At 39.8% G+C, this 20,420-nt stretch overlaps 1 protein-coding gene across 1 annotated transcript in view; it reads right to left on the reverse strand.

Annotated features, from left to right (window-relative positions):
• Positions 1-20,420, reverse strand: part of LOC145999034 (cytochrome P450 3A16-like) — a 104,428-nt gene that overhangs the window by 19,357 nt on the left and 64,651 nt on the right. Inside the window, exons 4-5 of the mRNA XM_083135951.1 lie at positions 16,050-16,146; positions 2,053-2,169 (exon numbers count right to left, since the gene is read on the reverse strand). Coding sequence (XP_082992077.1) covers positions 2,053-2,169; positions 16,050-16,146 — 214 coding nt within the window. The remainder of the gene's footprint in view (positions 1-2,052; positions 2,170-16,049; positions 16,147-20,420) is intronic.

A 20,420-nucleotide genomic window follows, 5' to 3' on the forward strand; every position in this document is an offset into this window, starting at 1 on the left:
CTCCACAGTGGACAGGACGGCTCTTTGATTGAAAGAATACGAATGCACCTCGCGTTGTATTGCATTTATCTCAAAATCGGTGTATTTGTTTATACGAACAACAACGTGTTTTTTTTTCGCGGGACTCGCAACTTTACCGGTCGTTTTCCTTTATTTCACCACACCGAAAATACAAAGACGCAGACACACAATTACACTTGGACACCAACTTCACTGCTTGCTTAGGATAGCACCGACACAACGTCACATAAACGTTAAGAACAACCTGCTTCTTGCCACTTTTCAAACGGCTGTATTTCCGAAAGACTACTCTGAAAATACGGGAGACCTTCCTGCACGCATGGAAGTCGCCATGTTCGAAACTGGCGCTATTTTCTTGCTGTTCACGTGATCGATTGTAATTTATACAATAATCACGTATTATTATTATAAACAGAAACCTTTAATGAAAATATATTTTAAAATGTATAATCCAATGTAATTTACACGTTTTTCTTCCATTAGCATACTTTCATAGAACGGACTACATGATGCGGAAGAAATCCGTTATTAGGCTGTTGCCAACCACAATACTTCTCACTAAGTACAGAAACGGAAGTGGTATGTCGATTGTCGGCATATGATAGTATATTTTCACATTGTCAGTGACGATCCTCCGGGGATGGGGAAGGGGATGGGACGCGGGAGTCGATCTATAATACAGAGGTGTTCACCATCTGGATGGTGACATCCTCACACTCCGGAATACTTTTGCAGGTGAAGGAGGGCAGGCCGTAGGGCGAGGGAGGTTGATTTAAAATGAACACCTCACAACAAGAGAGAAGAAAAATGTGACAATATTTAAAAATTCACCCCCAAATATGCATTTTATTTTATATGTAGCGTACAATAAAATGTGACTGCCTCAAAATATTTCTGTATTCTACAGTCTTCTTTCCCCACTTTTATTCATCTCTAAGTTGCCGTTTTAGTTTCCCTTGGTGTCTTTGCTGCATAATTATTAATTTAGTCAATCAAATCATATGTATTAGGTTACTTTCATTATCTATAATAAAAAATCATAACACTTTCCAACATCAAATAAATTTAATGAAGAAACCCCGGTTTCAAAACGTAATTTATCTCATGTGTCACATTCTTCTAGCAATGTTTTTTTAGTAAAATATGAGAGAAAATTAATCCTTTGGTACGGAACCGTCTTACTCCTGGGGGATAAGATGTACATATTGTATTTGATTTTTTAAATTTAGCGTTGCTTTTCTTCCACTTTTGGCTAATCCCGACGATGAGAATGAGTGATCGTCAGATGATTTTGATGAAGGGATACTCACAAATAACACCCATGACGGGGTGAGCCAGGGAACTTCGGTGATGAGTCTGAAAGTCGGCCACCAGGCAAGATGTACATTTTTTAAACTTTTTTAAACATACATGCAATAACTTTCAACAGGTCATCACTCAGTGATACACTGCATATTCCGCATCTGTTGACAAATGGAATGTTTTTACACCTTGTAGTCTATGTGGATTATTTTTTCTTTCATAAGTTTGCAACACTGGTAGGGTACACGTGCTTTTGTTTACAGAAGGTCTGAAGTTCTATGATTCTCACTTTAGTGTTCCGTACAAGTGTTGTATCTGAAATTTCAATAATTTATTACAGCATAAATACGTAACGAAATAACTACTACTTTTTAGAGAGGCTTCAACATATCAGCCTTTGCAATGATACATACTTTCAGCGTAATGGTCACAAAGGTTCAAATATATCATGTCAAACTTTTGGACGAAATATGTTTATTATTGGCAATGTTGCTTCCACAGATAATTTGGCATGAATGAACAATTTTTTTCTCTGAATATGATTTAACAACAACTTCAATGGAAGATTGTATTTTCAAAGAAGCCCTTTAATGTATAAGTTAGTTTTGAAATAAGTCAATTGCATTAATTATTTTTTTTCATTTTTTGATTTGATGAAAAATTACAAGAAAAATGTTGTACACTGACAAAAAAGTGAAAATTTTAAAGGCTTCACATGCCTACACTTACTCTTTTCAGCTTATCATTGGAAAATGATGGCATCATGACAGCACGGACTTTTTTCCACTCCTCATCAAGCAGCAAGCCAACATTTCTACGAAGAACTTCTTGTTTCAGAGTGCATCCCTATGAAATAATAACTTAATAATAATAAGTTGTTTAAATAATTGGAACATGAAAAAAGAAAACGGGAGAATTTTAGCATGGCATCAATATATTTGATCATGTGTACTTCAAACATTTTTTTTTTGTCTGCATAGAAAGAAGTAATTGCAACAGAAAATCACCTCCTCATCAACTATGACTACTTTGTAGTGAACTATTTCTCCAAGCAAACAAACACAAACTTAGTACAGTTCAAAGGATCCATTGTTACTTTAAAATTCATTAAATTCATTTAAATATATGAAGAACAAGGGTAAAATATTTTCTGTTTTTATTGAAAGTATTAACATATACATTTTAATGAAGCTTGAGCAAACTCAGTACCCTTTATGTCTGCATTAAAAATCTAGGGTCTTCACATTTGTTCTACACTGAACAGGAAGTGAGAATATAATGAGAAGTGGGGGTCCCAAGGGAAAGTGGTGGTTTATGAGGGTCACACTTCCCCCCTCTTTGGGCCAGTATTCCTTTTAAAAAAAAGCCAACTTTTTGCTATGCAGTGAAAGATGGCAAAATGAGGGCTGACTATTAAAAAAGTATACGTAACCCCCCTCCTTTTCGAAAATTATCTACACTACTGATAAGGAGTTCATAATTTTTTTTTCTCACTATGTACAGGGTGGGCCAAAAGTCTCCATATGCCACAAGAAATTGTACCTGTTCTTTTGTCTTTCATATTCCCGTAAAGAATGCCACCAAGTGTGGAGGAACTATTGAGGTGATCCTGCTAGTAGCCACCTGAAGCTGCAGGGAGGTATAGTAACCTAATTGATACAGATGTTTAATGAAGCCTCATCGACATTTGATTCTAGCATTGTTGAGAAAGAGTCCTTGGAAGGGCAAGAGATGACTCATCAGAGACAAGTATCAGCTTCACCAACATCTGACTAATACTGAAGTAAAACAAATGGCACCCCTGTAACCTTCAACCATTGCACCACATGGGCAAAGATAATTCTGATCAATAGGTGTAGTTTTGTGAGTGTGCAGCAATGAATGCAATGTTCGCAGCAGGCATCTTGTTCTCAGATGGAGCTAATTTTATGTGAAGGGTGAAGTGAATCACCAGAAAGTGCATTATTGCAGTGACAGCACGTCACTCAGTGATTGCGAACAACAGGGTGAAGGAAAAGTGGTCTGCTGTGGTATCCGGAACACTGGGATCATTAGACCGATCTTCAATGGCACTCTCTCACCTGGTATGAACCTGAAAATGCCAGATGCTGTTGGTACTGAATGAGGGAGTTTCCAGGCATTATTCAGCATGATGGGGCACCTCCACACTTCGTACTGAGGTGACCTGTGGTTAACCAGGTGCGACAGTAATTGGATTTGCAATTCCCGAGGATCACAGACTGGACCACAAGGTCCCATGGAGAGGCACCACGATCCCCTGGAATTCTACCTATGAGCATAGGCGTAGTTTTGTTCGTCCACTTGGGAGGACTAACTGAAGATAACATCATTTATGTTTTTATCCATTACGAAAATCATTATGGCCATTTTCCTTAGATAGCAGGCAGGTGATCCCCACATCATATCCAAAAAAGTGGAATTATGTCTGTCGAGTGTTACTTTTATAAAGGAATAAATACACTATTATAGATGGTTGCAAACATTTCTTCTTTAGGGAAAAGGAGGTATAATTTTAGCGAGTTGTAACGTTAATGGATAATCCTAATGGTCTTATCTAATGAAGTGCTCTCTTCTGTTCATCTGTATAAATTCATGACAATTTCTCTTTGTATCAATAGTGTCTTGCCTCATGGTTGATCTTGGCCATATTTTCAGAAATCTCATTTCAGAAAAAGACCGTCGTTCAGTTGTAGCCGAATACACTGCCATACACTGGGCAATGTTCAACATTTTGTGCAATTGAGTTGGGTTTGAGTTGGTGTTTTAAGTCCACTTTATGCACAGTAAGGCTAATTGGGACTGGACCTACAGTTTAAAGTGGGATCCGAACCACTTGTGTCTCCACCGGGTATCGAACCCGGGACCCCTTGATTACAAGGCAATGACGCTACCACTGCGCCATGGAGGAGGCCCTTGTGCAATTGAAAATGAACATCTACCCAGGGTGTGATTTGTACCCCCAACCCCTTGCCAACTTACGCCTATGCTTTCGGATCTTAAGAAAATGTATACTGAAGAAATGAATTAGGGAAACTAAGAATTCTGGACTATTACAAAATTGAGAACCTAGTAATAATAATAGTAATCCATGGCTCGACAGCCCTGGAAAGGCCTTGGCCTATCCCCCGACTGCCAGTCTCCCTCCCACAATCTTACCTAGGTGTGGAGTTCTTCAACCGGTAATGGGCTGACGTGGGGTCAGCACGCCAAACCCTCAGTCATTATAGAAGATTACCCAGAGCAGATTACACTATTCACTCATAGATCCCCAAATTCCTCACAATGGTGGTTTGCCACTGGTCCTATACACAGGTCGAAAACCCAGAGACTGAACCCAGGCAGACTCGAACCGATGCCATCTCGCAGTCCGAGTCCAAAGCACAGCCCCTTAGATCGCAAGGCCATGGGGGACGAGTAAGTTATTTAATTATTCGCGACCGGTGCACTATTTTTGGTCTATGTAGACTTAAGTATAAATCCACCTTTTATTAAAAACAATTATCATACGCACCTGAAGAGAAGGTCTGACTTTCTAAAAATATATACAAAACAAGAACATACTTATGCTAAATATGCAATCATAATTGATGGATGAATGATATAGAAAGTTGCAATTTACCTGATATATTATTCAATTATATTCTAAAACTAGACTTAAATAAGGATTCTCATCCAAACAACTTTTACATAACCCTCGCCAGGTGGCATCAAAAGTACAACAAGTATAACATTCAAAGAGACTTGAGTCTACTATTGCTTCATTTCCATAAACATCTATACCCTGTCCCAGCTAACTGTGGAAGCAAGGGCGCACATAGCGGCAGAGGAGGAAAATAGTGTGGTGAAAACTCAGCGTTGCCAACCGTACGGTCCTGACTCTACATGTATGGAAATTTCATGGCATGTACGGACTTAAGGTACAGACCTTAGTCTGTATGCTAAAAGTACGGCTTATCAACATTTACACTTGCTGTTTTATGGCTAACGTTTTATTTCCCTAAGAAATTCTTAAACCAAGCGTACAGAATTGGAGACAAAAATACGGTTCACTTGTCATGTGCATACGGTATTATAGTTTTCGAAAGTTTGCAACGCTGCAGACCAAAGCAGGGAAATCGGGTAACTCCAGTCCTCCATTACGCAATCCAGTTTCTCAATGTTCATTGCTGAAGCAGTCTCATGTCACTACTTGCGCAGAGACATGTTCTCGTTCGCCTGGTCTACAATTAGCTGGTACAGGGTTTATCATTTCGTTGATGAGCAATTCTTTGTCATTTATAATTTTTCACAATGTCACAATGCACAGATATCAAACGGAGATATACTGTCCTTCATGGTAACTCTGATCCATGTTTTATGTGCCGAAGATTGATTCCTTGATTGAGTTGGTACTTAAAGTCCACTTTATGCACAGTAAGGCTAATCGGGATTGGACCTACAGTTTAGTGGGATCTAAACCACTATGTGCCTCCACCGGGTATTGAAACCGGGACCCTTTGATTAGAAGGCGACCTACGTGCCGAGGAGTACTGTCAATAGTAATAATTAATAAAGACGGAGTGTGAATTATCAAGGTCAGATCCCGACTTTTGGAAAGACATCCACTCCCGAACAGTCGACTAATTCCAAATTATCTTATTTAAAACAGAACAATAATTTTCTGCTTTATAAGTGTCTGAAATTTCTTGAAATTAACAGATTTTATTTCATTAGTGAAAATAGTGTGAACAATTCTATAGTTTCACCTCATCGAGAAATTTAAGAAAATTTTCCCGCCCTGGTCGAGAAATGTAGAATTTTTTCAGTCCCGATCGTCAGAATTATTAATATTTCCTTTCCAATCCCATCCCATCCCGACGAAAACTTTTTCCGTCTCGCACACCCCTAGTTACGGCAGTCAACATGATTCCAATGTCTCCTGTGGAAACGTTATTTTTGTTGGAAATATCAGTTAATTGCTGAAGCTGTCAGCCTGTAAATCGCAGAAAACAATATTATTTGTAGTAAAATATTGTTACAATTTCTCCATTCGCATTACATGGACTTTTTCCAGATATCTGAGGATGGGTAAGTGGACTCCCTGGGGGGCACCCACATGAATATTCGTGGTTTGCTTTAGCCGTTGTCTGGCTGGCTTATTTGTAATACAGAGCATTCCCTGACATTCACTACGAGACTCGGTGGCAAGCGGCCCGGCGTCAGCGCTTGTCTTTCCCGGTGAACGGGGTCCGCGACAGTCTCATGCTACAGTGTTTTTTTTTTTCGCTCTCCCTGCCTTCGCTCTCTTTCCCTTTCTGTTGACGTTGCAGACTGACGCCAGTATAATCCTCCCTCGGAAGTTTTGTTGTGTTGTGTCCCTGTGTTGAAGATTGTGGCTTAATATGGCACCACAAAAGTTTATATTACAACAAAGGATTTATCTTGTCGAGTGTTACTTCGGAAAGAGAATTGTGGAGAAGTGCGACGACGTTTTGCAACGAAATTTCCTGGTGTTCCCGTTCCACATAGGACCAGTATATTACACCTCGTAAAAGAGTTTAGAGTAACAGGGTCAGTTCTGAATAAAAGTGGAAAGAAAATTTGGAAATCTAAAAATTAAAGTATACAAAGACAATCCGCACACCATCCGCGAGTTAAAAGAGTATTGTACGAGAAATCGGGAAAATTACAGTAGACGAAATTGCACGTGTAAATGCAAATTTCCTTCGGAGATGCGAGCAATGTGTTGCAGCAGAGGGACATCATTTTCAACACCTTCTGTAGTGAAGGTTAGTACACAATATGAAAACTGTAATTTTAGTAGCAGACTCTAGCGACTGTCGAGGACCCGTTCACCGGGAAAGACAAGCGGTGATGCCGGGCCGCTTGCCGCCGAGTCTCGTAGCGAATGTCAGGGAATGCTATGTAGTTTCCTGGCGTCGAAAGCCTACTTTCTATTGCACATATCCAAACAAAAGACTCATAAAAAAATGCTAAAAGAGTTCTCAACAGATGTAATTTTCCTGAATTCAGAATATCATATTGGTTTAGGAATTTTCAAAAATTGCTTTGCTGCAGACCTACCAGGAAGCAGTGTTGTTGTCAAAGGTCGAGGAACACAAACTAATAGGTTCCGTAACAGAACCGTAACCTTTTTTCTCGCACAATTTAATTTCGGTCCAAGTTGCGTATTGTTTCATTTCAATATGGAACTTTGATTGTATTTAAATTGATCCGGAAAAAATCCTGGACCGTATTTAAATTGATCGGGAGAAAGGTCCTTGGACCGAATTTAAATACTTGACAGTACAGATAAAAAGGTTTTTTACGGTCTAGAACACATTTACATTTGCTGACTTTATTTACAATTCCTGGACTATTAAAAATCGAACCGAAAAGTGAATGTCAGACAAGTCGGACAAAATTTCATATCTCGTGCAAGTAACTTTATGTGCAATATGCCATTCAAATCAAGAAGTGAGACACTGTCGAAACGCCAGCATTTCAACTTCCAATGTTCTAAGACAGTATAATGCGTCGCGTTATAAACAATCACTTCCTTCACCTCTTTACTCCCCTCCAGGCTCCCCCAATCCTGTGTAATAACGCTCAGTGTCGGTGTAGCAGCTGTGCACTGATATGAGTTTTTCCGAGAAATCTCCCCACACAATACACTATAAGATCGTTGAAAGGGGGAATGTGACTGACTGATAAGCCACCCATTGTCTCGGATTGCCATGGCATGCACAATATTGACATTCCTCAATAGGTGAATAGGTTGAAAGTTCCAAGGAAAATGTTTGATGACTCTTCAAGCTTCTACTGTGCAATATCAGGATGTCAAAATAACAAATCCAAAATTCTTGACTTTTTCATTACTTTTTCTTAACATTTATTTAATCGGCCCCTACTTAGGTATAGTTGGAAATTAAGAAAATAGATGTCTTTTATTCAATGAAAAATCCCTACCATAAGGTCGGTTAAGATGAAAACTGAAACTGTACTTTTGTCTTCTCGTTTAATATCTAAGAAACAAAGTTTAAAATATACAAAACAGTAATTTTGCCTGTAGTATTATATGGGTGTGAAACTTTGTCCGTTACATTGAAAGAGGAACATAAATTGAGATTATTTGAAAATAAGATCCTTAGGAAAATATTTGGACCTAAAAGGGATGAGGAGACAGGTGAGTGGAGAAGGTTACATAATTTAGAACTACATAATTTGTATTCATGTCCAGATATTATTAGAATAATTAAATCAAGAAGACTTAGGTGGGCAGGCCATGTGGCACGAATGGGAGAGGAAAGAGGAGTTTACAGGATTCTTGTTGGGAAACCTGATGGTAAGAGACCTGTAGGAAGGCCAAGATGAAGATGGAGGGATAACGTTGAGATGGACCTAAAGGAAATCGGTAGGGATGGAAAAAGAGTATATAGATCTTCCTCAAGATAGGGACAGATGGAAGGCCTGTGTTGCTGGAGCAATGAACCTTCGGGTTTAAGAAGGCTAGAGAGTTAGTTTAGTACTTTAACAAAAGAGATTTATTATTATTACAGTATAAAATATTTCGCATATTTGGAATTTTTCACCGGATTAAAATTGTACTCGAGGAAAAAATGGTAATCAGGAGTGCTAAAGCTATTTCTCGTCGTCGTCTTCTAAGAGAACCAAACTCAACAAGCCTAACCACCAGATTATTTACTTCCCTAAAAAGCTACCAGCTAATGGTAATGCTTAAGACAGCTGTAGCAGCAATCACTACCTTTTACATTACAGAATGAGAGGCCTCCCCGATGGCGCAGTGGTAGCGTCGTCGGTTGTAATCAAGGAGTTCTGGGTTCGATTCCCGGTGGAGGCACATAGTGGTTCGGATCCCACTTTAAACTATAAGTCCAGTCCCGATTAGCCTTTACTGTGCATCAAGTGAACCTAAAACACCAAATAAATCAAAGCAAATACATTACAAAATGCAGCGTGAAGATTCGCAATGTGGCTCACCTACGCCAGGTTCGAAACGAATGTAATACCACAGCTTCAAATTTCCCGTGGGTCCCTACAGACCCGTGTGGAACTCTACGGAGGGCAAACGTGATTTGGTCTATGGTACAGAAATTTTCGAACACCCTGTATATATAATATCATTCCTGTAATTTTATGAACGTGTCCTTTCTTTCGGACTATATTGCAAAAGGAACAATGAAAGTAATCCAACACTTTGCGACCTTCAAACGCTCCATACCGTTCACACATGATGGGTGTGGTGTGTCTTCCCCGTGTCTCCTTCCAGAGATCTTAGCGGTGTTCTCTTACTCAACGCCAAACCAGTTGAGAAGCGAATCGACACATCCGACCCTAATATGGCAACATGCGCCAACGAAAACGTTGCACTCGTTTTGGACTACACCGCCAGCCAAACAAACGAAGAGAGGAAGTCTAGTTCAAATATAACCACAACGACTGCGGGAGATGCTTCTACCAAACGCAAGAAAAAAGGTTTTCCCTGAACGCGTCAATGCAAGGAAGCTCGAAAGGAATAATTCTTCAAAGAGGTTTGTGGGGGAAGGAGCTAATAAAAGATGCTTGTCAAGGGCGTGTGTGGTCGCAATCAAACACAGACAAAACAATTGCCTGCCCTTTCCCCTCTTCCTTAATGAGTTCGAGCTCCAAGGCAGTTACATATGAGTAAATCAATCATGGTAGTGTGCTGCCATAAAGCACGTTAACTGGAAAAGTGGCACTATAAACTTCCATTCGTGGAAATTCATCAAGATCAACTTACGTCATAATATGAACAAATGAAAGTGTGTGAAGAGATCGCAACAGCCCTTGGATGTTTACACTCTGGAGCAGTTGAACGAAAACGAGTCCGAGCAAGTAGTGCCTCAAGAGGGCTGGACCAACGGACGCGTGAGACAAGAAAACGTGGCTGCAGCTATAGTTGACGTCCTGATTAGAACGCCAGTTCCGTATCTGACAGCTCGAGAGGAAGCCGAACGGACGTGTATCTGGTTTCGAGCCAGCATCTGTTTTTCTGATAAGCGCTGTTTTCACTTTTACCTGCAGTGTTTAGACATTCATTCATTCACTGTGACGTTATACTCCCAAGGTCTATATATTGTATAAAAAAATAGCACAACACAATAGCACAACCTACCAAAGATAACTGCAACCCCACGTTATGAAAAAGAAACTGAATTGGCAACATATCATTTAGTCTACGTGGACTTGACTGACAAGTAACGTCAGTTCCTAAAACAGACGCTATTGGTGGGAAAGGTTTGAGGGAGGATATACTGGACTCCACGTGAACTTGACATCTGGTTGTCAGAGGGAAACTGATATTTCGGAACTTGTTTGAAGTAAAGTGGCGTTCGAATCAGGACCTCAACTTTAACAGCTGTTTGCTCCGACAACTCTCTTTCTCCCCTTCTCTACAGTTATGCGTTCATGCTCCATACATTCCTGGAACAGAGTATACCAATAAAATGTCTGTAAGAGTAAATGGAAATACCATCAATCTCGAAAATTAATGAATCGCCTCCACCCTCGACGTCTAAAATTACCCCCCTTAAATGAACCTACTAGAATTAAAGGACGAAAGTAATTCGTAACATGAGTCAGAAGATCGTCAATTAAACAGTATCACAAACCAAGCTATGTCAACAAATGTAATTTCAGCTGTATAAACCCAAACTTGCTGCTCGTACGATCAGTGGCAAAGATAACAGTAGTCAAATTGTCCGCTACTATTTTAATTTCGTCCTTTTTTCTTCTTTGTGTATTTATAGAGAATGGAATTACTCTGGAGCACTGCTTATTGCTGATTTTGTTCCAATTACTGAACGCCATTGCGGAAAACCGAATGTATAGTCCACGCGTTTAATTCGTTAACTTCGAAGAACTGAAGAAAGCCGCCACCACGAACGTGGGTGGGGATAAACAGCGGGCGAGTTGTTTTCGTCTAATGACACTACCTTCAGCCAATGAGCGCAGATGTCATTCCACGTGGAGTCTCAGTCGTATGACTGCGGATACGCTGTTGCAGTACTTTGCAACTTCAATGTGGAGATCGTGGTAAGGTGCTTGTGCGCGGAGGGACAAGGTGGCGTAGAGTAGATGTGTGGCAACACTTTGCGTTGAATGTGATTGTTGCAGCTGGTGGGGGCGTGCTCCATAGACATCAAAGCCAGCCGGTCGTTAACGTAGCTAGCGCGTCGACTATTAGAACATGCTGCTGGATAATTTGACTACTATTCTCTTTGCCGATGGCTGTACAAACAGGACTTTACTCAAGTCTCGAGGATTTAATTCGGACTCACGATAATTCGTTCGACTATTGCGTGATTGAGCATACGGTCTAATTGAATAACGGTCAGGTTTCAATGGAATTCTAGAATACGATAGTCCAGGCCCGTAGACAGGCAGGGGTCAACCCCCCCCCCTGACAGGGTCGCCAGCCCTCCCTGGCACTGCCGCCAGCCCCCTTGACATTAGGTAAAACAATTTGGTATTCTAATTTGTTTGAGGTGAAGAGTGAAAATGTAGACAGAATATATTCTGTTTATGAGCAGAAGTCTAAGCAGCAGCAAGTGTTTAGAAGATTCGCTAGACTTTATGGCAACTGCCCCCACGTCCCCTAATCACAGTCACTGTTAAGAATGAATGCATTTTGTGTAGTTGTTTCTGTACGAAACCATGTTTATATGTAAAATAGTATCTGAACCACAGAGTGGAAATAAAGGATAGGGGGGGGGGCGCAAAAACACTGGTGCCACGTAAGTTTGTATTATTCTAATGACAGTGATTTTCGGCGGGTCCGTCCGGGCACACTACATACGCCCCTGTTCCATACCCATCAATACAATAACACAGTGAGATGAAATGAGGTTTCTCTTTCTCAGATTGAACTTTCGTCATGGCTTTTGCCCCACCCCACTAATCAGAGGGTGTGCGCACGCCTATGTTCGTTTGCATGTGATTTTTACAACGACATTGCTAGAGTTATCTGGAAAGCAAGCTTCTTTCCTGCCAGTTCGGCACTGCACAAAATCCATAGTTTTCTTCTGTCACATGGAATCGCATTTAGCTACATAACAAGAATGCGGCCACGAATTTTGACTAGCGAATGGGGTTGCAGACCAAATGTCCATAAATCATCATTTATGGGGCTTGCAGGACACCAAGAGCTATTTCTAAAATTAGAGGCTTCAGCAACCTGTCTCTGATGCGGCAAATATTTAGAAGTTGTGCCTGTTGCTGCTAGGAAGAGTCGGGGGATCCAGAAAGCACTGGATAGGCGCGATTCTCGATCAGAAAGGCATTTCATCGCATTCCATCTAACAAGTGTTCCTTTTTGGAAAATAACCAATTTACTTTTACAGTTACTTTCTGTGCATGAAGACTTGCGTCGATTCCACTTGCAGCTGTTTCTTTCTCTTGCATTCCAAGCTCAACAAGATTCACTCCATCGACAACGGCTCCTTTCCAGCTCGACTATCGCGTTCCCAATGAATGCAGCACGACACACAAAACACTTGATTCTTGGCGGAATTAGAAATTACGAATTGCAATGAAGCGTGGATGTTCTAAATTTAGAATGCAACGAAGATTAGGTACCTTGTCTTAGGGGATTCCACGAATATCCTTTCACCTTAGCATCGAAAGAAGAGACAGCCTATTTGAAAACAGAGTTGCCAAATTTAGACCTTCACCGCGCTACAAATTTACAAGTTAACAATCGTAAAGTAACTTCTGATAACGTTAGCTCTACTGCAGAAAGTAATTCATTTACAGCTACTTAGTTACTTTTAAACGTAGCTGGTTACAGTTCGAATTCCTCGAAAAAGTAGCTAACGCAGTTCCAAGGCCATTATATAAACAATACGTAATACCATGGACGCCAGCAGGATTTTTTCCAGGGATGGGCAAGGAAGTTCTTTTTTCCAGGGGGCAAATAAGCCACATTTTCCCCAATGTTCCCTCAAAAAACATTGCTTACATTTGAATTTATCATGTTCGTGCATTAATTAACACATATTATTGTGGCTGAAATGAAATTATATGTGTGAAATATATAATTTCCTGTTCACTAATTTTCCAGGGAGGCACGGCCCCCCCTTGCCCCCGCTTCCGGACGCCCATGCGTAATACTACAAACAAGAACCTGGCTGATCTAGGAACCAGTGTAACACTGTGAAAGTAGGAATCGTGGGTTCGAATTCTGGATAAGTAATGAATAGAGCCCGGAAGTTTGGCAAAATGCCTCTTTTCATCTACTGCATATATTGATAATTTTTTTCCGGATATACGTTTCTCATGTTGTTTCGAATGTTTTAGAAGCCTTTTCATTTTGCCTATTTTGCCTATTTGGGACCCCACTGCCTATTTTTAATTATAATGCCTTTTTTTTGCCTTTTTCAATTAAATTTGACCATTTTTTTAAAAAAAAAATGTGTATATAAATTATTTTTCTCCCAAAAAACGTTGTTGGCATTTATTTTTCTTTCGTTTATTATGTGAATAATTTTCGCCTTATTTAAGTAATATTGAACTCCTGCATGTTTCAACATTGCTGAAGGAGAAAAGTGTGAGAAAAATGTATTTCATGCTCAGTTAGGATATTGCCTTTCGGTTAACATTTCCTTGTGCATGATTGACTGCTGAAGTGGACAGGTTGATTTCGAACACAAAGAAGATACGTTTTCTGAAATCTCCCTCTCGAACCCGAAAATTTAAGGAAGTTGCATCTGAGCTTAGTTTACCTCCGCAACCAGTCGTGACCAGATGGGGAACCTGAATATCAGCAGCTATATATTATGCTAACAACCTTGAAAAAATCAGTGAGGTGACAGATGCTCTTCCAGAAAATGAAGCGGCTTCAATTCGTGAAGTGAAAAAACTCCTGTGCTATTCAAGTTTATTTTTGCACATTATGGTGCATTCCCAGAGACAATTACAAAACTTAAAAAAAAAAAAAACACCTTGTAGCATCCATGAAAATGTACGAGGAATCTATGCAGCAGATGATGGAAGTGCCAGGAGAAAAGGGGTCAGCTGTTGCGGAAGTGCAAGCGGGTAGTGAGTGCAAATGAGGACTTGAAACAATTGAAAACAATTTGTGATATTCTAAAAGGTGAAAATGCTGTTACCGAAATGCATCCAGCTACATTAGCTTGTTTTATGTATGCTCCAATAACTTCTGTCGAAGTAGAAATATCATTTTCTATTATGAAAAAACATTCTCTCTGACAGACTACTATCAATGAATGTTGAGTAATTAAAAAAACTATGTGCAATCAAGACGGAGAAAATTGAAATGCTCTTCCCAATGTAGATTTTAACATGTTGCCAGAAATTATAGATAAAAGTAAGCGACTTCCAAATGTGCCTTTTTTCGGTTTATTTTGCCTTTTTTTCTTTTTAGTGCCTATTTTCCACATTATAAATGCCTTTTTGCCTGCCTATTTTAACGAAAATAAATGCCTGAACTTCCGGGCTCTAGTAATGAATGTTTATTTTCTTCCATCCGTGCCTTCAAACTCTTGCGATCAGATATAAATAGACAAAGTAAAATGATACAACAATTAAACACGAGTCTTCTTAGCCGAGGCTCGATAGGATTCCATCAAGTCAGGAAAATGTAAAACTGATTTGAAATACTAATAACCTGAGAGCATCAATACAAAATTAAGAAACAATAAAATACAAAAACAAATGAGCCACTGGCCATATATTGTTTTGTTAGGAAACTATTTCTAATACTGTGTGTTTATATCAATCAACGCAAGGCAATTTTCTTTAACAAATGGAAAATTCTATTTATAAAGACAAAATTACGTTCCATACTATAAGGAAGGCGCAGTGAACGTTTGGGAAATTTCCATTATTACTATTTAATAAAAATGCTTGAGGTCTTTATAGCTTGCTGACCATGCCTTTAATTTTCTATGGCAGAGATATGGGGCTATGACATCATTCTCGAAATAATAAACAAGCGCACGTGCTCAAACGCTCGACTTAACGCTTTAAAAACCAAACATCATTCACGTGAAGGACAGTTGTTAAGCAGAAGGAGTGTGCTTTTGTAATGGTTTCTTCAGATTTTCTCGAATGATTTAGCTTGCCTAAGACTACTGCTTTCATAGGTTCATATGCCTTGAATAAAAACAAGCACAAAATATAGACAGTGGCTTGCCCATAAATTTCGTACGGGAAGATATGAGCGTAAGGGAATTTTCACGGTTTTGTTTTTTAGTTGACCTGGCGTTCTACAATCTCCCACCAAAACAATCACTCCAAAGCCATGTCACTGTATACACCCCCCAAATATCCTGTAACAAAATTCTCTCTTCTGCATACTTGTAAAAAGCCTTTTGGCGTAAAAAGCCTTTAGAAAGCATCATGCTGCTTTCTTTTCCCTGCATGCCCACCCAGTTTCGTTTAATTTTTGCTCGTCATTTTTAAATAGTTCAGAGATATCAAGCACAGCTCTCGCTACTGACGGGACATGGGTACGCAAGATAAACCAAACTGAACATCGGAATGGAATTCTGTCAGGGAGAGAGAGAATACGAAGAATGGAAATCGTTTGAAACTTGCTGTTGAATAAGTAACTTTCGACCGTTTTTAAGATGGGGCTTCGCCACGTCCAAACCCGCTCCCATATCCATGCAAACCATATGACGAGGAAGGTGGGAGAAGTTCACAAAAATAAACAAACTTACCCCTCGGTTACGGAAGTTCTCCAAGTCCGTGACAAGAATACTCTTCACCAAGTCTGGATCTGCCACCACCAAATTTGGAACACGACCATCGAACGTCCTGCGAATAAATCACAATATTACATACAATAACTAATCATGTTAAAAAAAATGCTTTTAACCTTTCCTCTCACCAAATATTGTAGAGTGCCACACACGTAAATTTGCCGTTGCGTAGAAACGAATTTTCGTTTCGTCTCCCTCTCTCTTAGCATTATGTGTTCTACCCTGCTCGAAAACCTTCGCTATTGTTGCCACATTGTCATTCCATTCCTGGACACACTCGCGCAAACATAATTGAAAACAATTGAATAGCGCTCCAGCTCGCGGTTCCCACCGTTCGGTAGGGACGCTAATGTGGCAATATAGCACGGCGTAGTGCTTGCTTCTTTTATGCAGTGCATGTTCATTGGATAGCTAGTAACTAGTGTTGCCAACTGTAATAATGAAGCACTATTTCTGTCACGGAAGGGTAAAAGGCAGGTAAAGTAGCGGTGAGTTTTGTTGGATTGGAAGCACCATATTTTTATTTTATACTAAGTATTTGACCGGTTTGACGTTGTGTGCGTGTATTGCGTGTGTGTATGTAAAAGTGTGTGTTTGCTAATGAACGTTAAATTCCATAATGCCTCCAGTTCTGTCGAAGTTGAAATCAAAAACCTTGCATAGCCAAGCTCGGGAAATTCTAAGCAACGTGCACGAGTTCATGAAGGAGGAAGCCAGTCATGGTATTAGCATCCCAATAAAGCATTTTGGCAAGAGAGCAGCGAACAGCAGCAACAAATTGTTCATATTTCATAATTTTGGAATTATTCAAAATAAATAAATTATGTGGCTCCAACATCATTTCAACTCTGGCTCCGGCACGTGTTCTTGTAGAAATTGCATAGAGGAGGCTGTCATTTTTGCTGCTTAATGCGATACATATTGTTTTCTGTGTTAAAATTGCCATGCTTTGATGGGTGACCAAGTTTATAGCAGGGCCGGCGGAAGGGGAGGGCGAACCGTCCCATCGCCCAGAGCGGCAAAATTTGAAGAGAAGAAAAAAATAAGCCTATTGAAAACTGTGATCGAGCGAGATATTCTTTTGCGCTGAATAGTATTGAAATAGCATAAGAAGTCTCATTATTTATTTTATATTTTGATGTTTTAGTTAGGAATATATTGATTTTCAATTTTCCGTTGCTGCGTAATGACCGGGGGGGGGGGGGGTCGAAATAGAGCGGCATCTGCCGCCACCTCCCAGGGAGGCAAAATGATAAGCGCCGGCCCTGGTTCATAACAAAAGAAAAAGCCGCGCAGCTTATCGTCTAGTGGCAGTATATGTACTTGTTATTGTTGTGGAAGCCGGCATCCTTTGTAAATGTACAACAAAGGCAACCGACTGTCGCTGATCTCAGAGAGGAAATAATAATACTGCTTCAGGAGGAGTGTTATGGTGCAATTGTAGCGGTTTAACACGTTGGCATGTTATTATCTGCCGTTGAAGTTCCATACCAGTGTATACGGGTTTTGGGAGTGAAAAGTTAGAACGCCACCAGTGCATTAATGCAATGAAAAATAATATATATATTTTTTTATTTTGTTTGAAATCACTCAAATAAGGAATCGTATGAAGAAGTCTTCTTTGCAGCATTTTTGGTAATTTTACTTATGTGTTAGTTCATATTTTGCGAATTTTTAGTCCATATGTATGTAGCTACATACATAGTCACTTGTTAGTACATATTAATCCTAGTCCTGGTATAATGCATGACGTTTAAAACTCAACGTTAGATAGACCTGAATTCTCTAATTTTATTGTTGTACGTAACAGCTGTGCATCGGCGCACCGCAGCGATTTTTCTATCTGCTCCATTAGCAACACTGCTTCTTTAGTTCTGTCGCGCATTGCACGGCAGAATTATCTGCGCTGGACTCTAACCACGCAATTCATGCCGTATCATCAACACGTGCATTTGAGGGTTTCCACACATTTCGAAGTACGCTGGGGATCAACTCCTTATCCATTCCTAGATTGTTACCGATTCAGGCGTAATTTACTGTTAAAATACTGTTCTTCAGTCCTGATATGACAACGAGCAACGGAGGGTTCGGAAGCAGGGGGAAGTTAACGCACCTCCCTTCCGCCGACCGCCAATGAGAATTTACCGAAAAAAGCAGTTTTCATTGAGTGAACGACACTCAAAAGTAACCTAAATGAACTTAATAATACAATTGTCAAAACACTATCAGAAGCAGAGCTGGAGGATAACATACAAAGTTTTGCACAGTTGCAGCTATCCTTCCCAGGCAAAAGGTATAGCACCGTGCCATGAAGGCACATTTTAGGGGATGTGGGGGGGAAAGGCCCCACACATTCTCGATCTGGACAATTTTGGAGGTGATGTGATAAGCACTACGCTCCGGCCGTCTATAGCCCCTAGGGTTGCCCCCAGGTACCCACTGAAGATACAAACATCCTTCCACCTAAAAATTTCCATCTCGAATGTTGGTTAAAACTATACATAATTGTAAACAAATAAAAATTACAAGGAACATTTCTTACCAAGACAAAGTGAAATATTTTAATTACTGTAGAATTTCACATTCTTCTGTGTAACATGATAAAGGAAAATCTTAATGGGTTGGGCTACCAGATCAGTATAAGCACAAAGGGTTCACAGTAAACAATATAGATGTGACACCGACGCATTTTCAGTTTTTAAAATTAATTCTTGAATTCCCATACTTCTAATAACTAACTCTACAATGTGAGTTTTCAAGCAGGAGCGGTCCCGGGTTCGAATCCCGGCTTGGGTATTGGTGTTTTTTGTAGGTGTCCCTTCATCAATTTCATCATAACTCATCCTCATTGTCGCGATTAGCCAAAAGTGTCAGAAAAGCGACGTAAAATAACCTACTTTAATCATGCAGGAGGAGCCAATTTTCTCCAAAAAAAAAATTCAATTTTCACTGTATTTTGTTTCTCCAAATGAAAGACTTATGTTCTGAATGCAAACTACATTATGATCAAAATATAGTGTAAATAGGTGTATAAATAAATTGCTATTTTTAAGACAAAAACGTTGCTAGGCTAGGAAATTAGTATTTGTATCATCCGCACGTTCAATACACCTTCATCATCTTTGTAATTAGTTTATACAATAGAGAGGTGTTAAAAAGTAAGAAATGCAAAGTTTTACGGCGATAAGTCCCATGTGGAAGTTTAATGTTCGCCTAAATCTTTCACATTAACAAACTACTTTCAACCAAAATATGCTTCAAGGCACGGCACTTATTTCTCTAAATTTGAAAAAAAAAATAGGTTTTAACATGATACTCGAGTGTTCAGAAGTTTTTATAAGAATTACTGGCGCTGCTGTGTGATCCTCAGTGACGTGCACTGAGGAGTAGCAAGTCTAGCAGAGATAGATCAATCAATCTCGCATCTCTAATTATTTTCAAATCACAATATTTATTGTCTTGTTAAAGCCACAGTTCATATGCAACACTTTTTTTCACGCGCTTCTCGTCCCTCGGTGCGATCCGCGGTCAAAGCTGGCCTAGCTCGCTCTTCCTCCGCCTCACCAGTTCCAGGTAGAAACGGTCGCCCGAAGGTAAAGTGAAGATTCCTGCCTCTACCTCACTTGTCCCATCGCCCCCCCCCCCTGCAATGGTTGAAAGCCCGTGCTTTCAGGTCCCCTAGTATATCTCCTATAGGGCAGATAGGGGATTGGTTTCCCTTAGATTCCTTTGTAAGAACTCAGGAGAACATTTTCTGCAGTACTTATGTTCTCTGTATTTACACCACAACTTTTACACGTTGTACAATATGTATGTATAATATGGGATGTAGTTTTAATATTTATGAAATGTGAACGTGTTATGTGCAGACAATAATGTTATGCTTTCTTTTTCTTTCTTTTTTTCAAATATGGAATATATAATGATTAAATTACAAATATGTGCTCAGGCTCTCTCTCTCGTTTTAGTAGTGTTTTATGTTTTATTTAAATATACTAATCTCTTGGCCTCTAACAGTAATAAAAATGGATGTATTTATTTGGGCAAGAGAACGCGCGTTCATATTTTTGTTGGTTTGGTTTATATTTTACTTCGCTTCTATGCCACATTTGGTTATCGCGAAAATGAGGAGTGATAATTATGATGAAATTGATGAAGGGACCTCATATGAACAATCCAGGTCAGTATTCGAACCCGTGATGAAGGCGCATTCTTGTTTTGTTCCTATGTGTTGTACTCTGCAGTGAATAATGAAAGCGCGCTCCGGCACCACGAGTTCCAGTACCTGGGCGTTCTTTGTGTTTGTCCCTTCATTAATTTTATCGTATC

Source organism: Lepisma saccharinum, chromosome 14 (genome assembly GCF_977018435.1).
Source record: "Lepisma saccharinum chromosome 14, izLepSacc3.1, whole genome shotgun sequence".
In the NCBI taxonomy this organism is placed as follows: domain Eukaryota; kingdom Metazoa; phylum Arthropoda; class Insecta; order Zygentoma; family Lepismatidae; genus Lepisma; species Lepisma saccharinum.